The sequence below is a fragment of the Strix aluco genome, chromosome Z (assembly GCF_031877795.1).
Source record: "Strix aluco isolate bStrAlu1 chromosome Z, bStrAlu1.hap1, whole genome shotgun sequence".
In the NCBI taxonomy this organism is placed as follows: domain Eukaryota; kingdom Metazoa; phylum Chordata; class Aves; order Strigiformes; family Strigidae; genus Strix; species Strix aluco.
The window spans coordinates 6,481,891-6,508,194 of NC_133971.1; the positions used below are offsets into that span (position 1 = coordinate 6,481,891).

At 37.1% G+C, this 26,304-nt stretch overlaps 1 protein-coding gene across 4 annotated transcripts in view; it reads right to left on the bottom strand.

Moving 5' to 3' along the window:
- VCAN (versican) overlaps positions 1–26,304 on the bottom strand; it is a 116,646-nt gene that overhangs the window by 30,762 nt on the left and 59,580 nt on the right. For 3 of the 4 annotated variants that reach the window (XM_074812159.1, XM_074812158.1, XM_074812157.1), the window contains exon 8: positions 890–6,400. The exons of the other annotated variant lie outside the window; for it this stretch is intronic. In XM_074812159.1, the coding sequence (XP_074668260.1) occupies positions 890–6,400 (5,511 nt within the window). The remainder of the gene's footprint in view (positions 1–889; positions 6,401–26,304) is intronic. 4 annotated transcript variants of the gene reach the window in all.

A 26,304-nucleotide genomic window follows, 5' to 3' on the forward strand; every position in this document is an offset into this window, starting at 1 on the left:
GGCTATGTTAAGCACCTAATGATGTTTATTGTGTGTTTACTGTCTGTTTGTCCTCCTACTGACTGGATATTTTCCCAGTAAACATTTTCAAATTGACAGTTACTTGAATTATTTGAGGAAAAATAATAGAAAACCCTATAAAATTAAGCCAGTTCAGTTCTTTCCTCAGCTATATCTAGATAAAATATGAAGTGATGTTACCCATACTGACCCTACCTGCATCATCTGTGTATTTGGTGAAATGGTGCCTAATCACCATTACGTAAAACAAAATACTGTGGTAAATGACATCTACCAAAAAGTTCTGCAATTTATAAGAGACATACACTGTATCAACCAGTTAAAGCTACAGACAGACTGAAAACATGAAGTCTCGGTTTTCTTTTGTCTGGAGAGTTATCTTGTAGGTTAAGAGAAGTTAATTTTTATACAAAATTCTCACCTTAAATTGCGCACTAGTTCTGCTCCCTCAGTCAACAGCAAGATGTTATAAAACAACCCTACCTATAAACCAATTGTATAAGTGCCAACACAGAAAAGCTATCAGACAAAGTTACCTGTTGGAAATTGAAAAATTAAATAATTACAGCTGAATTCTCTACCACAATCAATTACCTTCCTGTCTTTTAGAACTGGCTGGTCACCTCAAGTCTGATCCAGAGCTCCACGATGCAAACACTCAGGAAAAGTCACTGAGCTTGAGTTTTGGTACCCCATCCTCCTTCATTTTGTAGGGGTTACCATCATGCTGATTTCAAGGCTTGAGGCTCACAAATTCTGTTGTTATTTCACATGGTGCTCTGATTATCATACCTCTTATCAGAGTTAAGACACACATTTACAAATATCACAACAAACATATACAACAGTGATCATATTTGGAAGTTACCTGGAATTTGCACTGCTGTGCCTTCAACTGAACCCACACTGGTGCCAATCAGGAAATCTGATCCATTAGTGACTTCCGGAAGGGAAAATGATGAAGTTACAAGTTCAATAGTATTTGGCTCCTCAGAGCTTATCGTTGATGGCTCATTTTGGTACGGACTGTTTCCAGGGTCAGTGCTGTTTGTTGCAATGTTAGAAGAAATTGTTGTGATTTCCTCCTGACCAAACAAAGTTGATTGTGTTTCTGTGCTTCTATCCAAAGGTTGTGAAGATGAAGCTAGCATTGTAACTGCTTCCTGGTCAGGTTTCAATACTTCACTTTCAATACTATTAGGTGAATCTGAAACAGGGGTGGAAAAAAGCCATGGGATCTCTCTTGTAGTACTCCTGTCATCTTCTTGATGGGGGTTGTTGACTCTCCCAGAGGAAGCTTCAACTTCCATTGTGCTAACTTTTGGAGCATCTGTGCTCACTCTTTCTCCAAAATTCAGAAAATCAGTAGGCAAGACATGTATTGATGGAGAATCTCCAGAAACAGTAGCTTCTTCCTCAACAGCCAAATCAGTTACAGAGGTTTCTGTCTCCTCTATCCTGTCTGTTACAAGTCTATTAAAGTGAGGAGTACTTTCAGTAGTTGTGCTTTCTGAAATAGGCTTGAGAGAAAACTCCAGCAGAGAAGACTCTGTTCTGTCGAGAAGTTCTGTAGTGGGTGGTTTATATGTTGCCGCAATATCAGAACTAACCTCTTTGAAGGTTCCTTCTGATGAATGATTGGACTGATCTAAATCCTTTGATGATGATGTACTTGGGACGACTACCTCGGGATACTCAGATACTCCATTAACCAACTGAACAGTTACTGAGGATTTAGGAGTTTGAGGTACAGAATAAAAGCTCACTGAATCTGTTTCTTCATACTCTGCTGATGCTGATTTTGTGTTTGTGTATACTGTAGGATGATTTTCTTCATTCTTGCTAGATGATACCGTTGTCAGCTGGGATGTATGCTGTGTGGTGACGATACTTACATCAAGCATGTCAGTTGTCAAAGTCTCTTCTGTCTCGGTAGTTAAAACTGGTGTAAGAGAAGGAAGCACAGACTGCTTATCATCCAGTTCATCTTGGCCCATTCCAGAAAAACCAGAGACAGAGAATGTTTCACTTTGATCTGCTATTACTCGATTGTTTGCTGAAGTATTCAGTTCGTAGGTGTCTTCTGTTGTACTTGTTACAACATGTTTAGACTCATGAGGCACACGAGGGCTTGCCAGTGATGGTACCGTAGGAAGGAAAATGCCCAGTTCAGAGAGTTTAGTAGTGATGAGAGTTTCTGTTGCAAATGTCATGGCATTCCCTGAAGGCAAATCCTTGTCATCTGATTTTGGTCTGTGCTCAGCTGTTACTGATTCACTACTTGGCTGACTGGAAGTAGTCAAAGACAGACTATCACCAGATCCAAGTGTCTTCTCTTTGGTGATGGAAAATTTAGGTGTTGAATCATATTTCTCCCCTTCAGCTGTCATACTATCATCACCGCCATATGTTGATTGTATGACAGAATTTGGCATTGTCTGCACACTTATTATATCTTCAGGCATTGATTTTGAGTGATCCATGTCTATAATAGTTGTTTCTTCTGAAGGGATTTGAAGTCGTTCTTCAATTAGTGTAATATCACCATAAACAGAAACATTCAATATAACACTTCTTTTATCATCAATCATGGGAATAATTTTCTCATATATCCCAGTATCACTTGTTAGTTCTTCTGATGTAGCTGTCTTTGGCTGAACTGCAGATGGATGTGCCATGATCTCTTTTTCTTCTGTAAAAAGGGATGCTAGTTCTGTGACCACAGTCTGTGATCCATCTATTGGTGCCTCTGTTGTCATAACTTCAGAATAAACTTCCCCAGGAACACTAGATGAAGCATTTAGTTCCACTTTTGACACAGGGGGTACTGATAAATGAGTAAACATATCAGGAGAAGAGGAATCCAAAACACCAACCCAGCCAGATCCTTCTCCAGAACTTTCAGTTAATATTCTGCCTGGCATTTTTGTTGTTGATGCTACAAGTGATTCTTCTGTTTCAGGATTAGGAGTTCCACTTAGTATGACAGAAACAGGAGTTACACCATCTTTAATCAGCAAATGTGAAGTTTCCTCCTGAGAAACAACTTTAGAAGTAGCTGTTGTCCTATCTGTTTCATTTTCTCCTCTTCTATAGTTAGTTTCCTTATTGTGAGGTTCTTCAGTCACAAGAAAATAATGTGTCATCTCTTTAATCTCTTTAGAGATGAAGCTTCTGGAACTCTCTTCTGCTAAAGCTGGGGTGATCACTGAGCTGGGGAACGGATCTGTTTCTGACAGCAGCTCAGTTACAGCACTTGTGACTTCTTCATTAACTTCAGCATTTGATTCAGTGCTTTCTCTTTCAAAGTCTTGTGTCTTGTCAGTTGAAAGGTTGGGTCTCATACTTGCAGGATGAGAAGTTTGAGGACTTGAAGTACTCATGATTTCTTTGACAGACAATGTCACTACAGAAGGAATAACAGCAAGGTCGTCTCCTGATCCTTGTCCTGAAAATAATGGATCACCAATGAGCTCATTATTTGTTAGCTTTTCTTCTTTAGGTGTCAGGAGTGACCTGGGAATATCTTTCGTAGGGAAAATATTTTGCACCAACTCCTCCTCTTGCTCTATATCTGTAACTGGAGAGCTTATGTATGTCCTTTCAATATTTACAGGCTCAGTTACTCTGTCATCATTAAATGACAAAAGTATTTTTTTAACAGATTCAGTTTCTAATTCCTTTTCTTCTGAATAAGGACTGACAGTTGGAATATTTAAAAATCCCAAATGTTCATGGTTAGCCTGTGTACTTTTAAAGAATGAGTCTGTTGTTGTTTCTTCAGAAGATTCTATAGCTTTTGTTGAAATTTCCCTTGGCCTGTCTTCCCCAGAATGTGTATCATTCACCAAAGAAATCTTTGTAGAAAAAGCTCTCACTGTTAGTTCATCAATTGTTTTCCCTTCCATTCCTATGTCAGTTACAGTTTCCAGTGTGGTTATTTCATGTTCAGTACTTGTGACTAACTCATCAGGTTCAGTAGTGAAGGCATGATCCTTAGATGGTGTGCTCACAACTTTTTTGTCATACTTCTCTTGTGATTCTGGTCTCCCAGTGGGTGAAACTGCTGGTTTTGCAAAAGATTCAATGAATGTGTCTGCTTCTCCAGATCCCTGGTCAATAAATGAGAAATGACTTCCAAGTATTTCTTCAGTAGGTCCATTAGACATTAGTTTTGTGGTACTGCTGTCACCTTTGAATTCTTCTCCAGAGCCATGCTCAATCAGGAGAATCTTGCCTACTGAGACAGTTGAAGAACTAACTTTTGCATTTTTGCTTTCTGCAGATTCAGCTACTGCTTTTATACTGCCAGTACCATGTGTCACCATGATGTCATGAGGACTGTTACTAACCACTGATTCTGGAGATGATGTGACCTCACTTGTTTCTAAATCTTCAGTTTTAACTCCTGGTGCAACATGAAATATTATCTCTTTTCTGGAATCAGGACTAGATTTTACTTCAGAAGGAACTATGTGAGTTGGTTCTGTTTCCTGGTTTTGTTCTCCGGGTTTTCCTGTACTAAACACATCCTGGGACGTCTGAGTTGCTACTCCAGACTCCTTAGCCAAGCCATCTGACCCAGTACTTGAAACTGATATTGCTGATTCATCTGTTCTTGCATGTTCTTCATACTCTGTTGTTGCGTTCATCAGTGAAGCATCATCTATGCTGTAAACTTTTCCTTCATGCTTTTCTGTTTGTGTTTCAGTGACAGGCCTTAATGGAACTGAAGTCAAAGTAGCAGACTCAATGATAACATCTATGTCTCCAGACCCTGAATCAATAAACGGGGAGTCAGTACTTACCACTTTTCTTGTGGGACCCCCTGAAAATATGTCTACTGGTTCTTCTGCTGATCCTTCATTTATAAAAAGCTTCTTCTCTCTCAAGAAAGGAATGGTGGTGACTTTTTTCATTTCAGAACTTACGGTACCTGTTACCGGTACTGTTTTTCTGAGCAGGGTGGGCTCTTGACTTACAGTTCTGACTTCATTAGTAGTGCTCCCAAATTCATTCAAGTCCGAATTTCCCTCTGCAGCAGTAGCTGAATTTTCCTGACTTGAATAAACAGTGGTCTGTATTTCTTTTTCAACTTCAACACTCTTTTCAGTTACAAAAGAGCTGGTAACTACTTTTTGCATAATAAACTCAGACACAGAATTGGTGGCAACAGTTACTTCAGAACTTTGATCAAAAGCAGAATAAAGAGTACTTATTCCACTGGGTAAAGCAGAGGTGATTCCTGAAATGGTTACAGAAATTTCTGTTGGCAGTACTGTGCCAGAGCCCAAAGAACCATCTTGCATTGAAAGTGTTTCTGTTACTGCTGTTTCTGTTGTCGTGGCTGAAGTTACAGTGATGTCCTCTTCTACATCTCCAGAGCCTTCTAGAACTATAAAAGAAGCAGCACTCATCTCAGGCTTTGCTGTATGATTACTTGTTTCCAGAAGATTTTCAAGAGGGGAATTTGCATTAAGTTTAACAGTTGATTTATAATGATCTCCTGGAGCAGGGGTTGCCTCTTCTGGAATAAGATCTTTCACACTTATGCCTACTGTAGCAGTATTAAAAACTGCATCCAGAGAAGCAGTTACAGCAGAACTTTCCACAGTAAATGCATCAGGAGCAGAAGTTACACCAGAATTTTTTTCATCATCTTCCTTTCTTGACATTGTCACAATTTCAGAGAAGACAGAACTGGATAAATCAGATTCAGTGGACCCATCTCCAGAAGATTCATTAGTAATCAAAAGCAAGTGGTTTGTATCTTTAGTAGAATTCTCCTCAGTTCCATGCCATGTTATGGTCCCTTTATTTTTTTGCAGAGACTGCTCATATGAAGAAGTAATGGCTATTGATTTATCTGTTGTGGCAACTTCTGACTCACCACTGTAAACAGGTTCTAACATTGCAACATCTGCTGTTGGCTGTGTAACTTCAAACACCCCTATTACTTCTCCAGCTTTGCTTGGTTGCATAGTACCAGAAGCTTCAGTTTCAGGTATTATAAATGTGTTTGTTTCATTAATTTGAGAAAAGGTTACATTTTTGGAATGTGCAACGCTTTCAATTTGGTCACTTCTCGCTTCCTCAGCTTTTGTGCTCTTAGTTGCACTAGTAACTTGTTGCTTTCCATTGATGAACTGCAAAGCTGGAGGCGTTGTAACATCAGTAGTATTTTCACAGTCATCTTCTTCTTCAAACTCTATAAAGTCTGGAAAGAAAGGATCCAATATTATATATTCAGACGAATCCTGCACAGAGTCTGAAGTACAGGGTTCAGTCTGAGTTGATTCTGCATCAATGTGGGGTTCATCTATTGCATGAGGAAGCATGTGGCGATTGAACAGATCCAAAAATTCATTCACCGGATGATCTGCAAAAAAAAGAGAGCTTTTCATAATCCCTAAGTGACAGTAATGGTTGTGCATTATAGTAGACATATGAAGTACAAGTAATCCATCAGAGAAAAAAAAACAACAAAAAAATTCAAAATGAAACAGTAAATTCAGTGTATTCTTCTATTGACACAAAGTTAAATGCTGCCACAGTGTTTGAATTTCTAGTTGAAGCCTTTGTGAATATTGAACAAATTTATTATGTAGTACAGCCGATTGCCATGTGTGCTTAGTCCCAAACCCAAAACTGAGCTTACTTATCCTACGCTATTCAGCAGAGATAAGAAATGGACAAGATGAAAACCATTTTTAGACCAAAAGGTCCTGGTCCCAACTTGCAGCAACTGGTTCCATGGATTTGAGACACTAGCAAACCTTTACCAGAAATTGAACTTAGACAAAGCTAAGCAAGTCAAAGTCTAAAATAAAACAGGACATGTAGAATATGCCTCTGCATCGCCATTTATTCTCAATATAGAGTAATTCAGATTACTAGGAGCACCATAAAAACTACACCAATTGCTCTATTCTTTACACTTGGACCGTAGGTCAATAAAGTCTCATTTTACAAAGCTGTTGCTATTTGGCATTATAAAGCATTATGAAGCAAATAAGAAAAAAGTCCCAGATTCAAAAATCGATCACCATTCAGACAATAACATAAAGTCCAGTTATTTTCTTCAGTTTATCACTCTTTTTGAATTATTTACACACTCCCACAGATCGCAAACCTCTCAAATTTTTGTCTTGGTGGCCAAGCAGATAAAGAGGAGGAAGAAAGTTCTAAGTAGACAAGGCTTTAACTGCAGAAACCCTTGTGAATTCCTCAAAGATTTAGAATCCCAAGTTCCATAGACACTTTTTAAATGTGACCTCTCAGCACAAACATTACTTCAAACCTTCTGTTCCAGACAATAGATGCTACTCTCATTAAAAAAAAAAAAAAAAAAAGGATACAACAGACTCAGAAAAAGGCAGAATTTCAGGCATGGCCAGCTGATCTGAAGCTGAATACTTTGTGCTGAAATCTTATTCCATGAATTTATCTTTATTCTGAGTCTGTGTTTATAACCGTTTTGTCCAAAGCAAAATTACTGTTTGCTGGTATAAACTCGTGTACCCAATGGAACTCTGTCTACATCTGCCAGTAGAGGATATGAACCAACATACAGGATTCCTGTCTCACAGTGATGTCAGCAATGATTGCTCCCCAAAGAATATTTGCAGGTATTCTGGCATACTCAGTATATGATAGAGCGCAATTTTTAAGTAAATCTTCCTCATTAAAACTAAAAAAGTGAGAACCTGACAGGTAAAGTATTTCATTAGTTTGAAGTAATTCCCCTGCATATGAACATCATTTAACCTCTATGACTACTGAGCCCTCAGAGACAATCAGGTGGTCCTTCTGGAAGAGAATATATTAAATCACATTAAACTGACACAGAGCACTGTTAAAAGCTTGTGATTCATTTTTCTAAACCTCCAGCTGAAAAGTAAATGGCAATTTCAAATCTCTTTTATAAAGAACATGTAATAAGGTGCCCTGAATCCGAGGTTTTGATCTAATTGTTAAACAACTTGGGAAAAATTAAGATTCATGCCAGCCATACAGAGAATAAATCAGCCTCATCATTGTGTATTTCCACTAAAATATTCAGTTTGTACAGCACTAATCTCACTGTTCCCAATGCAACAAAAAAAAGAGGTTGTTTTTAACGTCATTTCTGCCTGGCTGTTCCATACTGCCCCAATAAAGCCCAGTGTTTACTCTGTCTTATGACAACACTATTAGATGACTGTAGAACTGAAACTCCTTCTCTCTCCCTCACACATGCTTGTGGGGAGTTGTTTTATGCAATGCTTGTAAAGGGAGAATTTCTACCTGTTCCTTCCCCCAGCAGGTTAGAAATATTTTCAGAGGCTGCCCGATGCCACAGAAAAACATATGTTCTGCAGCTATTTAGAGTCTTCCCAGATCTCCCTTTCAAATTTTGTTCAAGCAGAAGAGCAAGAATTTAGTTATTATTTGTCCAAGATTTGCAATATGGTGTGGAGAAGCATGTCTACTAACACCACTTTCAGAACGCAGAAATTTTAGCAAACAGCGACGCTAGTCATACTGAGGAATCACATTTTCATAAAAGTAGAAACTCTGATCAACACAGAATTGTACACATTCTTTTCAAAACTGTGAATGCAAGATTACATGGGAATTCAATAACTGAAAGGGGAATGTTAAGTCAAAGCTGCTAGGGAGCTTTGAGAGTTTTGGATTCTCAATAAATTCACTATAAAATAACCACACCAACATACAGAACCGGAGAACTACATATAGAAAGGTCCATGGGCAAGAAAGATGGTTTGTACTGTGTGTACGGCGTAAGAAGGAATATGTATAAATAACCTGGTATATAGACTAATGTGGCATAAGGATTAATTATGATTTTGTACACAGCTGTTAAGATTGTGTGCACAAAGCCTGTAGCATGCTTTTGCACAGAACTACACATTAAAAAAAATTATAAAACCTGGATGGGACTGGATAGGCTGTAATTTGTAGGAGGGTACCATGACTAACAAGTTCTGACCAGTGTATTATTTTTGTAGCAGTGCACACCTGGGAGTCCCTCAGATTACTAGCTCACGCTAAATCATTTATGGTAGGTAATAAATTTAATGAACAACATCTGTTCCAAATTCACCTAGAAGATATATACAAAATCTTACATATGCAAAGATCTCTATCAGATCTTACTTTTACTTTGTTAGCTTTTTCAAGATCTCACATGCCACAAAGATCCACATAAAAGAACCTTAGTTAAAGGTATGATATTCCAATAATAAACTGTCAGGAGGCTCTTTCATTAAATACTAAAAGTTTTTGTGTGTTTTTTTCCCAAGAAAAAAATAACCAACTTTTAGGAAAATAGTAAAGAATCCAATTGATTTTTTTTTTTTTAATTAGAATTTCTTCTCTTTCTAGAGCTTTGATTATTCAGTGCCAGCAATCAAGTTGCCAATGCTTAGGGTTAAGATCTATGGAAAATCCTCTCAAACCCCAGAGATGGCAAATAATCTGCATTACAATATAACTCATATAACGTATAACCTTGTCCTCTAAGAGTAAGTAAGACACCAGGGTAAAAACCTAAGTGCTGCCATATACGAATATAGGAGGAAAAATACGAATATAGGAGGAAAAAGTCTTATCTGTTGAACTGGTTTGTTAGACCCTTAAGGCAGACACGAACACTTGCAATAGTTTTAAACTGGCTAGACGTAGCTGACATATGTTGCCCCTATTTATGTTCATGTCCATTCCAGCTGCAGGCAAAGACATACAAACCTGAGACTATTAATAAGAGACAAAACGAGGACTTTAAAGGAAAGGAGTTTGGGTCCTAATTATGTTTATCAGTAGCTCGTACAATATCATGACAAACAAGCCAAAAGGAGCACTCATTCAAAGAAGTGTTTTTTTACTATGACTCCAAGAAAAAGAAGGTAAAAATGGGTAGCTAAAAGTGGTAAAAAGCAAGGGTTGTCAGTTTAGACTGCCAATCTGAACAAGTCCTAAAGGAGATTTATCAGCAAAGGCTCTTATAGAGGAAAGTGATGAGGTATGCACTGAAATAGAGATGGAATAGATAGGTGGATGAGTGTATATGCAGCCTAGAGTGCTTCTTAATCCATTTAATATGTCTGGATGGTTTAAATTACCTGTATGGAATACGCATCTATCTCAGTAACCGTCAACTATGTGCAAGAAATGGAAATCCTTCTGGCTTTTTAGCCACAAGAGGACTTGACTGCTACTACCTAGAATCACAGAACGACTGACTGAGGTGGCATTAATTTCTATTACAACCCTTTTAATGACAATTGGTTCTAAACTTACATTAATTTTTCACTGGATCAAATATAAAAGTTGCCTCTATGCTACTGATGGACAAGCTAACTTCTGCACATCCAAAAAATGTGTAACACATAGTAGCATTTCTTCTTGAGAAGATTTTTAATAATCTGCAAAGAACCCTAAAGGGCTTTTCCAAGATAGTTTCTGAGGGAGCAGGCAGTAAAAAGCATTTTCTCTCTCAGAAACCTTCAGCTAAGCAGCTGAAGAAGAATTAATAGAGAATTAAATAGAATACAGATTCTGATGCTTTCCAAACTTCCAAAAAACCAAAATATTTCATTCAGAAAACTTATGGATTTAGCATGGTTTTGTGAAGTCTCATTCAAAGTAGGACTGTTAACATCTAATCTGGTATCCTGCAGATAACAGAATTTCACCTATAAATTCCTGCAATTTGTCCATTTATTGCTTTAGAGCAACATGCTGAGTTGTTTGTGAGAAGGAATAGAGCGGAGTCTTTTGTTGAAAGACTAGAGGTCTGATAATCCCATGAAATTCACACAAAGATAATAAAATGTCCTGTGAACTTTGAATCAGTCCCTATATTTTGATTAGAATAGACCTAAAAAGAAAAAAACAATTTAAAAAGAAGACCAAAACCATGTCGGACTCTTTGTTTCAAAAGCATGCGTTTCGTTGCATAATGTGACAGTATCACAAACACCATAATGTTCACTACCAAGAACCCATATCCACAAGACAGGTTAGCATGAAAAAATAAAATAGTTTGCATTAGTCAAATTTCTTCCTGCATTTGGTAACCAGAAAATTTCGGGTTTGGCTTCAATAGAATTATATCAGGGTGAATTTAGACCATAGTATGACTAAAATGTCATTAAAATATTGTATATATGTGCTTTTGTATCAAATTTCTGCAAATGTAACTGTCAGCAAACTGTCAGTGAAAAATGCAATGGGGTAACTTGGAATGAAAATAAAAAATGTTTGGCTAGGGGAGAAAAGCAATAAACAATTTAATTTAAGATAAAAATTGAGAAAATCTAGGCTTTTTCCCTCCTGTGTATACTTGTTAAACACTCCATTTTCCATGTTAAGTCACCTTGCTTCTTAACCACAGATATGTACTCTACATTTATTTTTGTATGCCTCCTCTTCTTTACTACAGTTGGTCTGCACAGTACCATCATCACCACCTCCTGCAGAACACTCCCATCACACACATGATGATAAAGTTGCATTCCCTGGCAAGAGTCTTAAGCATCACGTCCAACTGATTGGATGCTCTGCGATCAATTTCAGGGGTGTATGGGACTAGAACCAGGGGACAAGCAAAATACTGAATACCTAGCAGTTAGCACAACGGTTCGTCTCGTCATGGAAGAACAGACCATCAGCTTAGGCAGGCTGTTAAATGACAACTCAAGTCAGATGTCTCAAGCTTCATAACAGCTATTGATCAGAACCTTACTCGTTCAAAAAACAGTAAGTCACTGAAGGAACAGATTGTAAAAATATGCTATGAAAAGCACACTGACGGCAATGAGGACTGAAGGCAGACGCATGAATATTTATCTTCTCATTTTTGTACATTCATAGAATTTGCTGCCGATTGACACTGCTGTGAAAAGCAGATCCAAACAGAAAATCCACAGAATAATTCAGTAAACACGCACATTGTGTTTGATTAAGAGTCTTTGAATAACCTAAAAGAATGGCTTTAATGTGTTATCTCAAAATCCCTGCATGCTTGTGGGACGCTCCTGACAGATTTGCAAAGGTGGCCAAGAGTGAACCCACAGCCAGCAGACTTAAATTCAGCCAACAGGTGTCTCCACTTCATCTGGAAAATATTTAGGAGTCCTCAAAGTAGAAGATGTTCAAAATGGTTTGTTTAAACCCTCTGGAAGTCCAGTAAAGCCTCATATCTGGGCTTGGGAGAGGATCTAACATGAGGAAAGACTTAAACAGCTTTATGTCATTTATTGACTCCCCTGAACCTCAGCTCTGCCAGGGACCAGATTTGCAGTCTGGGTGTATTCGAGCAGTTTTATGACTATGGCTTGCTGAATCTCTTCCAGTGAAACAAAACTCAACCAATTCCACAGGAATGTGTCAGTCTCATTGAATATATTTTGTTTTAAATGCATATTGTAGAAATAAAGAAGTGATCTGATAAGGTGTCCCCCATACAAAAAACCTATATTTTTTTGTTTGTTTTAAAACCTTTGTATTTAGGGGTTTTTTTCCCCTTTAAAATATTACATTTAAATTGAAGCAAAAAGCTGCAATTTTACAGAAATAAAACATTCTGATAACATCTTTTGGGCCATTTTGTTTCATAGAAAAGGGATTTTTTTTAATTGTTCTTTTCATCTCATTTCAAAAGAAATAAGATTTTGAAATACAGACATTTCCTGCTGAAGGAAAATTCCAAGTGTCAGCCTTCGGTACATGCAATTCCTCTAACTTGTGCCATCTTGTAATATCATTAACCTACCTAAGCACGGTCAAAGTGCAACAGTGCTTGAGGCATACCCCATCTCCCCTGTCAGGAAAAGGTGGGAATACTGCCAAGGTGCTGGTCTAAGGTGTTAAAGAAACATGGCTACTATTATACACACCTAAGTAAAAGACAACAAAGAAAGGTCCAGAAATAATTAAATTTTTGATTATTTTAATCCTTCTACCTCACATTAACATGACTAGTATGTATGATGAGGTCTAGTAAAATCCAGTTCTTGATTACTGTTCAGTCTAAATAAACAAAAGGTTTTATTTAGTTCACTTAAAAATGTTCCCCAGCTGGATATACATTTCTAAAAGTTTTGTTAGCTTTGGCTCCCTTTAGAAATGCTTAAGGATATAGGGCATGTTTCAATAGGTTCATTTTTTTTTTAACCTTCTAAATTTTATCACAATTTATGTTTTGTTCTCCCTCTGACAGTCAAAAGAGAAGTTTGCATTTTTTAAATCTCAGCAGCAGTAAAAAAAAATGAAGAAACTGTATATAAATTGACGTCGAATAAAAATCTCAATTACTCAAGTAAATTTCTGGAAGAAAGTATTTGAAAATAATAATTTTTGCACAGCTGGCTGGGTAGGAGTTGAAAGTAATTCAAGGTGGGTGGTCAGTCTTGCCTACTCAAATTCACTTATCCAGTCTGCTTTACCATATTTGTGTGTCTCTGTTTCTATGCAAGATACAGCCCTGTTGAAAACCTGAGTATCAATTGCTGGCATGTTACTAAACTGCAGCCTTTGTACAGCTATACCATTCCCCTAAGCTCTATCTTGACAGAGTTGTTGGCTATGACCAGAAACACCTGTGGAAAGTGGATGTCGCTTATGTGGACATCTGTTTTGCACAGGGCTCTGGCCTGCGTGGCTGTGCTTAGACACCCCTGCCAAATTTTAAAGTAATAGACATGATGATGCAAAAACCATGTCAGAAATAAAGGAACCATTTTATTATAAAAGCATATCATGAAGCCTTCTGGCAATCACTGGCGTTTCCTTCAGCCTCATTGCTTCCTGTGTTCCCCTCCTGACACAGTGGTAAACTTGTTAAGAAAAAACAGATTGAGTAAAATGTCAAGTTGTTAAAAATGGCAACCTTGCAGTGTCAAGTCTAAGTCCCAGCAAGTTCAGGATATAGTTCCCTGGATAATGACTGAATATTTGTCATACAATATTCTAAGGACAACTATTCCCACTGCCTTTCTACTCCAATATGTCATTAACAATATGACACTCCAGTCAGTGGTGTCTCCTCCTGAGCAGTCCCTGACATGAGCAACCTTCCAATGACAACATTTTACTTACTGCCTACGGAGAAGACAATACTAAAACTCTACAGGGCTAAACAACCCAAAACCAAAAACCTGGCAAGTAATAAATCATTTTCTCCAGCTGAAATCCTAAACAAAGAAAAAAGTCAGACTGTGCAGTCACATGGTATCTGGATTAGCTGGTCTGTCTGGAGAGGATTAGATAGATAGATAGATAGATAGATAGATAGATAGATAGATAGATAGATAGATAGATGCATGTATAAAAGTCCAACTCCACAGGACAGTTCATCAGGTCAGGAACTAAACAGAAGAGCTGGCTGGGAAGGAAAGCAACTGCTCACCAAAACAACTTTAGCATTGATCTCATGTCTGGTATTCCATGGTGAGATATGAACAGGTCTTGCCCTTTCCTAGCCCACTTCATTGCCATCCCTTTGTTACACTTACACCAGGACAACCTCAAATGCTTCCGCCATTACACAGAAAGAACAAGAAGGAATGAGTTCTGGCCCTACTAACATGGTAAGAGAATGTCCCCTCCCAGAATAACCAAAAATGACTTATCACAACAAAAGTTTGGGGCAAGAGTCAAAGTTACAATGCTGAAGCAAATGTCCACCATTTGACTGCTCTTGTGGCTGCTCAGATGTGAATAGGCCTGTAATAAATATTCCTTCCCCTGTCCTTTTCTCCAGTAATGTCAACAATATTTGGCTTTAGGAGCAAACTTACAGTATACTCCTTAATGTGGCAGTTCTGGAGAAAGATAGGTTGATAACATATTAGTGTAGAAGTAATAAAGGTTGGTTTACATAATGAGCATGTGCTAAATTTCACTTTCTTAATCAAAGCAATTTGTCTCAAGGAGGAAATTTATGTGCGTCAAAATAAAACAGAAAATATTCTGATGTTCAAGCTCTAAGACAGACAGAAGAGTTTACTATATGTGGTGTATATTTATGAGAAAAGGAAGGTAAGAAAGGAAAAGAAGGAAAGAAAGAAAAAAGGAGAAGGGAAGAAGGATGAAAGGAAGGGAAGAAGAAAGAAAAGAAAGAAAGAAAGAAAGAAAGAAGAAAGAAAGAAAGAAAGAAAAGAAAGAAAGAAAAGAAAAGAAAGTAAGAAAGAAAGAAAAGAAAGAAGAAAGAAAAAGAAAGAAGAGAAGAAAGAGAAAGAGAAGAGAGAAGAAGAGAAAGAGAGAAGGAGAGAAGAGAGAGAAAGAGAGAGAGAGAAAGAGAGAAGAAGAGAGAAGAGAAAGAAGAGAGAGAAGAAGACAAGAGAAAGAAGAAGAAGAAAGAAAGAAAGAAGAAAGATAAGAAAGAAGAAAGAAAGAAGAAAGAAAGAAAGAGAAAGAAGAGAAGAAAGAAAGAGAAAGAGAAAGAGAGAAAAGAGAGAAGAGAAAGAGAGAAGAAGAAGAGAAAGAGAGAGAAAGAAGAGAAAGAAGAAGAAAGAGTAGAAAGGAGAAGAAAGAAAGAGAGAAAGGAAAGAAAGAGAAAGAAGAAGAAAGAAAGATATAAGAAAGAAAGAAAGAAAGAAAGAAAGAAAGAAAGAAGAAGATTAAGAAAGAAAGAAGAAAGAAAGAAAGGAAAGAAAGAAGAAAGAAAAGAAAGAAAGAAGAAAGAAGAAAGAAAGAAAGAAGAGAAGAAAGAAGAGAAAGAATTAGAGAAAGAAAGAGAAGAAAGAGAAGAGAGAAAGAAAGAGAGAAAGAAAGAGAGAAAGAAAGAATGAAGAAGTAGAGAAAGATAAAGAGAGAAGAGAAGAAAGAGATAGAGAGAAGAGATGAGAGAAGAGAGAAATGAGTAAGGAGAAAGAAGAGAAGAGAGAGAAAGAAAGAGAGAAGAGTGAGTAGTAAGAATAGAGGATGAGAAGACAGAGAAAGAGAAAAGAAGAAAGAAGAAAGAGAAAGAAAGAAGTAAGAAGAAAGAAAGAGAAGAAAGAAAGAAAGAAGAAAGAAAGAAAGAAAAGAAAGAAAATAAGAAAGAAAGAAAGAAAGAAGAAATAGAAGAAAGAAGAGAAAAGAAGATTTTCAGGAAGATCACTCTATGCAAATGGTTTTTGTTCTGAATAACTGTTCAAAGAACTAAAGTTATGATGATGATCACAGCACTGATCTAGCCACAACGCTCGTTTTACAGATATTGCGAGAAGTTTATATATCTGTACTGCTACTTACCAGAATGCTTTTCTGACATTTTATTCCCTACAATTTTCCAAGCACCTCTCAAGTACCTCATTAAGCACACTTTTAATTGAATGTCTGCACAAGCCCACTGGTCATGCTGCCAGCACTTAGAATCAGCTGCATTAGATACACTGTTTGGCTGCAGTTCCTGCTCCTTTTGGGGAGATATTTAGAGCTATTAATCATGTGGCAACATACACTCATTCTGTCATGGCAAATCTTTCTTTAGGCTTCAGTTTTCTTCATTGAAATACAACCAAAGCTTTGCTGGAATAGCCATCGTGGGGTAGGTCACCCTGTCCTAGACCCATCTGCTTGTGCAAAATGACTTGAGTTACTACAGCAGTAGCAGTAGTAGTAACTCAAGTGTACAGCAGTAGCAGTAGTAACTCAAGTTACTACAGTATCTTCATAATATCTTAAATGCAAATATCTGTTTTTAGAATATACAGTTAGATTATGCATATAAATATTGACATACATGGCACATGGATTTTTGCACACAGATCTGAGTCTTATGCTTTGCAAATATTATTCCAAAGATGCAGAGTGGATTCTGCACTTCCAATTTTAATGGAGTATTCTTAGCATCATCCCTTGACTTGTGGGAAAAAAAGTTGAAAAAATTTTAAATTTAGCTATAAGATTTAATAAACATGATTGCTTTGGGTATTAAACATCCAAAGCAGCCTAAGGATAAACCAGATTCTCAGTTAAACCCACACAAGCTGTAAAAGCCCCACTGCTGCAGACAGAATGACACAGTGTGACTCTCAGACACAATTTTAGGAAAAGGAGTACAGAGACATATGCTTGAAAACCTTTCAAAAAATACTAAACAGTATCTTGATACATGCTTTCTACCTGGATTGACTTTTGGGGTGCCTTTGATCCTCACATTTTCCTGAACTCTGCAGAGACATGTGAACAGCAGATGAAATAGAAGAGCAGAGCAGAAAAGGAAGCCTGATGCAGCAAATACTCTAAAATAAGCTTATAACTGGAAAAGACTTATCTGAGAGCAAGCTGCAGCATACCTGTAAGTATTTAACCATTTCATTGCTCAGAGCTGGGAAAAGAACATATAATGCATACAGAGAATGAGCTTCTTTTTAACCATATAATCACATATATATATAAAAACGGTTTCATTTTTCTTTTAAGAGAAGGACATTTTCCATTTAATTTTTTTTTTTCTTGGCAAAAAATGGAACATTTGTTTTGGAAAAATATTCATTTGGTTTTAGAAACACTTGTTTTTTGAAAAAGATATTTTTGTTGGACAATACTTGAGAACAAAAGTTTTCAACCAACTACAGCTAAAAATAGATGCCTAGTTGTGGTAAACTTGCTGCAGCACTAAAACAATGGCAGAGGTGAAGAGACTTTTGACTATAAACCTATTAGCAGAAATTCCATCCTATACTAGCATGGTTATATGACTACAGAATCACACCTGACAGGTTCTAAATGTGGGCAGAATAAACTCAAAAAAAGCTTATAGCCCAAGGAGCCAAATAATTCAATTAAGGTAAGAACAAGTAAATGATTGAGTAACGTTTTGGAGACATAGAAATACTTCAGTTTCTTTGATTTTCATAGTGTTTCTACTTCACGTAGTGTGGAGTATACCACTAGTTTACACCCTCTTAAGTCATCTGGTAATGTTGATAACACAATACCATGCTAAACTGCTATCCACTGAGTGCACTGCAATGCTCAGCAGTGTTTCTCACTTGGCAATGTTGGACTCCTACATACAGCACCCACAAACAGCAAAGACAAATATCAGTGTCGTCGTTACCTATTGCAATTTAGTAATTTCCAAACTGTGATGATTTTGACATTAGTGCCCTTCTCCCTCATGGTATTAAATCAGTCAAATTTAGCTGTTGTTCAGATGATTAGTCCAAGAAATTATGTGGGAACTTTGGTTTCTTCAGGCACGAATAGGAGTGCCTGCACTAAGGCAAAAGACACTGTGACCTCTGAAAACCTTTTTGTAGATCCACTCACCATTACAACCCCATTATCGCTATCTGGTTTCACCAGAGGATATATCATGCGGTCTTTAGCCTTGCCTATCAGTTGGACTGAATGTACACAGCATTTCTAAAGGACTCAAGAATTTTGCTTGTAATATTTAATATTTAACTAAACATGTCACTGGAAACTCACTACGAGCCTGAGTAGTAAATACATGAGTAACCCAAGAATCATTTCACTCACCACTCCTAAGAAAAGAAAAAAATAGTGTAGACAAAATCCACAATAAAATCTTATAAAAAATCCCAGTGTTACTCTATATACATGCAGACATATTCTTTGCTGTTCTTTTGGCAAAAAATTTACATCAAATACATGGAAATTCTTCTTCCAATGCCAAAAACCTCCCACTGAAATTATGGAACTCTCACTTGATGAGGTACTACATGAAAAATCAAAGATTATGGTTAAAAAAGTTAAAAATTAATGTTTCATATGCACTCTTCAAGCTAATGCTAGGTAACAAACAAGTAATGAAGTACAGCAGAGGTAATACCAAAGCAGGCACAGACTGCTGGTAGATAAGACTGCTCCTGATCAGGAACAAAACCACAACTGCATTTTCCCTCCTCAGGGATTTAAGCTCTAGTCACTAATGAAGAGAAATTTCTATACAATTTTTTATACTGAGTTCTCCTCATTTAGGCTATATAGTAATATGGGACAGGTCAGAGAAGTCCTAATACAATTCGTTGAAGAGTTTTTCAAAGAATATGAATTACTCCATAGAAAAAGATAGATAATTTCAACTTCATGTTCCCAAAGGTGACACAAAATATACAGCAGACATTGAATATATCCTGATTTGTGCCAGGAAATAATTCACAAGTATATTGAAAGACACCAGAGGGCATTATGTATATTATTGATCAAATTTATCATCTATACACTTCCAAAAAGAAGCGATAGAAGAGGACTAGGTGGATTAGCAGGTATTAATTCAATCATTATATCTAAAATGTGCAAAGGACAACTGCAAAAAACCACTGAAAACTACATACTCAGAAAGAAAGAATAGCCAACAAATATTTTTAAAGTGCTATTATCAGACTGATTATCAATTGATCCATCTTAAGGGAATGACTCTCTATTAAGATCTTTAGCCTTTGAGCCACTTATAAGAATATCTTTATTTACGTTTCCAGGATCACATCCTGTATTCACTCAGAGATTCACTGTATCCAGTGAATCATTTCATGTAAAGTAACAGCGTATAGATAGTATTTTCTGAAAGAGGCAAGAAAGATGATATCCTCATCATAAATACTAAGATTTGTTACAATCTGGATACATTCAGAAAACTTTTGTACAGAAAACCACTTTCCTCAAAAAAATTAATTCATATTGTGTTTCCATGTAAGAGACAGCTCATCTTTTCTGCAATAGGATTTCTTAAGACTTTCTCCACATGTAAACAAAGCTTCTAAAAGGATTCCTCTCCTTCACAGCAGAAGTATGAAAAACTACATTGTACCTATGAATAAAATTCCTTCATTTCCCTCATGAATAAACAAAGAGCTATAAGAAAGCTAGAAATGTGTAATCCCTATGTCTAGATCTGAGACGTTTCCTTGGAAACAATGCAAAAACAGCAGGGAATGTGTAGGCATCCTCTGAACAGTATTTAATGTGAGGGCACTGTTCCTTGTATCTATGGTGGTCCATAAAGGAATGTGAAAAAAGAAATTGTTCTATAATAAGTCTTCAGGAAGAGCCAGCAATAGTGGCCTAAAGACTACTTATTAATCCACAGTCTTAGCTTCTTGTGAAACTTTCTAAGTATCAAGTTTCAGCTCTGTTGGACAAGGGGTTGGTTTTTTTCTTTTTCTTTGTTTTGGAAAAAGGAGCAGTGTACAAAAATCTTGAATTTATTACAATTACTCATTTATTAGGGCTTGCTTTCATACAGGGCATCATTGCCGATGCATTTTAAATATGATTTATATGTAATGGTGTCCAACCTATTTTAAAAAGCCCTTCACAGCACCAGTACAACATGAGTATTCTACTATAGAAAAATTCCAACTGGTTTAATTAAGAAACATGTCTATTAGTTTGGGTTAAATATGTGTCACAGATTTGTTCTGAAGAAAAAAATTGCCTTATTATAGAATGAATAAGAAGTTTTAAGTGTTATGAAGACATTCCGATAACAATCATCCCCACATCCCCATAACAATTCTGCTCTCAATCACCTCATTGGAATTACTATTGTGTAGCTACACTGCGGAAGATGATATCAGAATCTGCCCATGTTACTTTGCATTTAACACTTCAGTTACTCTAGACAAAACAAGAACTTGGCCATCTCTGTGCCAGGTTTTATGAATAACACAGAGATTTCAGTCATTCAGGGCATGAAAATGACTTGAGTAGCTACTGGACATTGACAAACATGTTTCATTTGGAAATGTGTTTCAAAACCACTAGGTGGTTTTCTTTCTTAGCTGAACACGCAAGCCCATGACTCAAACAAAAACACTACCAGGAAGGACCTCATTACTAATTCAAACACTGAAATAAGACCATGTCCACTGGCTGCAGCGCACTCAGGGCAGCAGGGAATGTGGTCTTTCTCCAAGGCTGATGAGGAGTAGCAGTTGCCACAGTAATATCAGCTGGAACATTACAGTTAATAATGAGACAAGCCCAGCCCTCCACTAAATAAATAGGAGATTTTGCTTTTATTAAGATGGGAAGTTGGTTCAGCCCACATGAGGCCACTTCTACTATTGTTTCAACATCCCACCAGAAATTAATTCAAGTATCTAGTTCATAATATCAAAAAACCTTGGCCACGGAACACCACGTACAAATGTATACAAGTTGAAATGTACTTGCAATTTAAATGGTTTCAAGAATTAAGCATTTGTTAAGAAAGTTGAATGGTTTCCACTGGCAGGGAAGTCCTATTCATACATATCCACTTGGGCGTGTTATCAGTCATTGCATAAAGCAGCAGAATGCAGGGAATGTAAGACAGCGTCTTTCCTTTACAATAAAGTTTGATTTGAAATAGGTCCTATGAATAAACAATAGGTTTTGGTAGCATATACTTTCCATTTGAGGAAAAACAAATGGTGCTTTCAGCACATAAAAGACAAAGTCTCCTCACCTTCAGAAGAATTCTAACACAATAATTAATACACAATTTTTTAAAGGTACGCCAAAAATAGCACGTACCACGTGTGTGTATACTACAAAGAACAGTGTCCACATAGATATTTGCCAGTGGGCATAAATAAAATAACTTAAAAGAGAACAATGTGGGTACAGGTGCAGGCAGATACAAGCCTATAAGCTGCATGTTTTTAAGCTGGCTCTATTGCAAGTGAGGTGCTGTCTGGAAATGGTGTTGAGAGGCATTCTGCTCCTGTCCCTCCACGCCATCATCTGGTCTGGCCATAGCACCATCCTGACACCCACAGCCTCCAGAACAGAGCCAGCGTCTTTCCTCCCAGCATGTTTCCAGAGCATTTCCACTCTCCCACGCATACATTCCCCTCAGAAGTTAGCAAAATGAAGGCTGAAAGGGGACATGGTTATTCTCTATAACTGAACAGAGAAATAAAAGTATCAAGGGATAAGTGTCAGGAAGAAAAAAGACCTATTCAAGCTAAAGACAATGCTGGCAAGAATAAACATGGGTATGAACTGGCCAAGAAGCAATTCAGGCTAGATATTAGAATCAGACTTAAAGAGAGCCATGATGATCTGGGACAGCCCCCCAGAAGGAACTGTGAAGACAACAGGATTAAATTAATTTTAAGACAAGGCCTAAAATGGACCTGAAAAGACTCTATTCTGCCTTTTTTGTTAAGGTTTATGACTATGACTCATTACCATTCAGCATTTCATTCAAATTTCACATGCCCTCTTACACTGCTAAGACAGAAATATGCATGTCAGGGAATTACATGTTGAAACACAAAGGTTTGTAACCTCTTTCCATAAAATTCCACATCTACAAAGCGCAAGTTCCTGCAATTTCATTCCGTTCGAAGCTGGAGGGGACAAGAAACCAGACAGAGCTGGTGTGAGTCCCAGGGTCCAATAAGCACTTTGAAACACATTCACTAAGTAAAGACTTTTAAATGTCTCCAAAAAATGCAGGTGTGCAAATTACTCCTGATACAGACAGGAGTTATGTTTCCAGCATCCCCTCAACCACTGTTAAACAACACCCCCACAAGCATTTTTCAGCTCATAAAAGCTTTATGAGCTGAAAAGTTTCTTCAGGTTTGGTTTTTTTTTTTCAGCTGCTAATCCATTACCTTCTAGCAACAGCATCAGACCTCACCACTACAATACATAGGAGCTATGAGAACATAAAGGGGCGTGAGGTGGCAAGTTTTGCATCTTTGCAGTAAAAGACAAACTCCTCTGTCCTATCTGGTTAGAAAGCTGCTAATGTGATAACACATCACAGTGCAGGGCTATTTTGCTTTCTCACTTTCACAACACAGTCAGGATCCCAAGGGAATGGGAATAAACTGTTGTTCCACTCAAGCGAAAGAAGTCCCAAGCTCCTTCCATTATGAAACATGTGCATGGTCCTTTTTGTAGCATAAAAAGGGATGTTGCCCTATGCACAAATATATTTTCCACATTAATTGGAACACCTGCCCTAGATCTGCCCATGTGCCATAGGCTGTCAGAAAAACCGTGCCTTATATCCCTCATTAATTTGTCCACCTGCCTCACACTTGCTCACATGGAAGTATATGGATTGTTTGTACAATACATTTTCTCAGTGAAAACTGGCGTATTATACAAAATAAGCAGCTTAATCCATTCAGCGGTGTGTTCTTTCTTATCAGCACTAGAGTGCATTTTCCAGAATTTAAGTTAATGAGCTTGACCTTCCACCAGGCCCCCAAATTAATTCTGTTTCCATGGGTAAATTTTTTTGTCTAAAAGTAACTGAAACTTCCTTTAGGAAAGTTTTTATTGATTGCAAGCATACATTTTAAAAGCTAGGAGTATAACTATTTACCTTTTGGATGGCATAAGAAAAGAAGTCCTCTAGGAGAAATGTTTTATGGTCTAATAAATTTAAGGGCTTTTTGTATAAAAAATTGAAAATATTTAATAACATCTTTCAGTTATGTATTGTACTACTGCATATTAAGGGAGGTGTGTATACCTAAGACAGCCTAAGATCTTTGCCCCCACATTTAATTGAGTTCAACCCAGTCAACATTCAACATCTTTCAAGTGCAGCTCGAGCCTACACTAATAATGAAGAATAATATGCCCCACATTCCATACATCCATAACACATTCCATACATCAACAGCAGATTCCAGCCAAAGACTTCAAAGCGCTTCAGCAAGGTTGGTGCCAGTTTAACAAGGGTTTGAGACTAAGAAAGGCGCGAAAAATCCTTCCCTCTTCTCCCTCTACCAGCGCATGACCACAGGTGAACTCACCAGAGCCAGAGCAGCGATGGACTGCTCTCGCTACACTTCACCGGGAGGCAGGACACACACCGATCGCAAAGGGACTCCTGTGTTGCAAGCGATATGCTCCGTCCTACTTGCTGGGAACTGCTGAAAATGTTTTCATCTCTCAAAACTCCATTCGTTTGGCATGACCCTTCTCTTCCACATGGAGTATAAAATATTGTTCATAACTAACAAAGCCTAACAGCACCTCCATGGAGCACTTAAAGATTATTATGCCTGCACTACAGATGGTAAATGGAGCTGCAGAGAGTAATATTCAGCTGTGTCAGTAAAATAGCAATTTCTACTGTAATTAAGTGATACGGCTGATAGGAAACAAAACATGGTACCATGTTTCCACTGAGCCCTGCTTCACTATTAAACTGTTGCTTCTGGCAAAAGCTGAATAACAAGGAGGTGAAGAAAGATGGAAAAAAAAAAAGTAATCTCATAAATATTTCCAACACTTGTACATACACTAAAAGGAAAACATTATATTCATTTATACACAATACTGTTTATACAGCAAACCTTGCATTATTATTCCTATTTGAAACAGCTATTATTTGAAGTGCTTTGGTAAGCAAGCTATCATTTCTTATGAGGCAATTCTGGACTCTTGACTTGAAAATCATGAAGGCCTTTGCTTATAACCCTCACTGATTATTTTATTTAAGAATGTTAAGCTATATGACCTTGAAAATATGCCAAAATGAAGCAGGAAAAACTTTTGTTTTATCAGAGAGATGTGATGATGAAAGCTGTATTTCTTGTTCCCATTTATCTGAGAACAAAAAGCCAAAGGTACAGTTTATGCAGTTCCTGTATGACTGCAGATCAATTCTCAAACAGTGATAGAACAAGAAGTTGAACTATGTCCTAGTGAAAGGCATATGTTGGTAATATCTGCCAAATTAATTCCTCTTCAGCACCTCCTATACACATTCTCTTCATCACAAAGAAAATTTTATGGACTGAGGAACAATGAAGAGAAACTGATCTTGACAGGATTTTTCAGATGCAGTCTTTCATTTCTGGAGAAAGACAAGAAAACACTAATCCAAATCCTCAGACAGAACAAATCTTTGGCAGCTCTAACTTAACTTGTGGTAAGTAGGTATAGGATGCTTTTCTCTGCAGATAGCTAAATGGGGGAATTCCCACTGTCAGATTCTGAAAACAGAAAAATAAAGAAAACTCCTTTTTGACCTCGCGCTAGATACACGATAAATCCCTTTATGTTTAAAGAGAATACAGATACTGCCACATGGAGAATTTCATAATATTTCAAGAAAACTAATATTTTTCTATGCTGCCAGACTAAATAATTCCTAAAAGCAGAATTATAAGGATGTATAGCGTTAAGTCTGCTTATAAACACCCACACACACATGCACATAATATACCTGGAAAATGCACACACAGCTTTAGAAAGTTTGTGAAGCTGCAGAAGACAAATCCTGAAGAAAGTCTGTCCTAAGGACCTGATCACCCAAGTGAATGCAGGAGTAGCTAAGAAGAGTAGCTGTGCATTGATCCACTGTCCTTTAGATAATCCACCTTGAACTAATTCCTGATTTAATGTATCACAGCACCCACACCATTCTGAAAAAAGTATAACATAAGATTGTCCTTGATGTATATTCAGACAAATCCTGAATTATATATCTTGTGCACTATCTGAAGAAAACACCAAGTTTCCACACCCTTTCAAGCCATCCTACTTCTCTGTCCTCCCTGAACACACACCTCACCTTGGACAACCCACTCTCCCTTATGCAATAAACTGTTGTATAACTCAACAAAAAACAGGGAAAACTAGTTCACTGCAACACAATCCAGCTATTGATTATTAAGCTGAATTAACCAAATGCCCACAGGTATGAAAGTATTTAATATATTGCTTAACTCTAGTCTTCAGAAATTATCCTGTTCTGACTTACCAGACTTGTCTCATTTAATTGAGGCTTCCAAGACACTGACAACTAAAGCTTCAGATAATATACTACAGAAATAAAAGTAGTGTTTAAATTTTAAAATAACAGAACGTTTTCTGAAATAGAAGGTTAAGGTACCACTAATACAACTTGTGCAGTTTTATGTCTTACAAATATAAAGTAGTATAATGAGCATAAAGTGAATAAACATACAAAATCCACTGTATGAGAAGTCCAATAACGATATGGCACATCTCAAGGAAATTACTTCTGCCCTTTGATTTTTGAATAAAAGTCTACCAAGCACAAACCTGACAAAACCAACCAAAAAACTTCCATAAATTATGAATTCTGTTGGATAAGTTCTTCAAAGATATGGATATTATGGCTGAGAACCAATGAGAAAACAGTTTGTTATTTAACCATTCAAAAGCATTGCATATAGTTAAGGTATATAAGCCACAAAATTAATTTTTACTGTGTTCCTTCAAAAAATAAAATAATTATAAAATAACTGTAAAATAATTAAACAAAATGCAACATTGAACCTAATAGATATTCTGAGCTTTATCCTTTTTGCCAGTTGTTTTACACTTCATTTT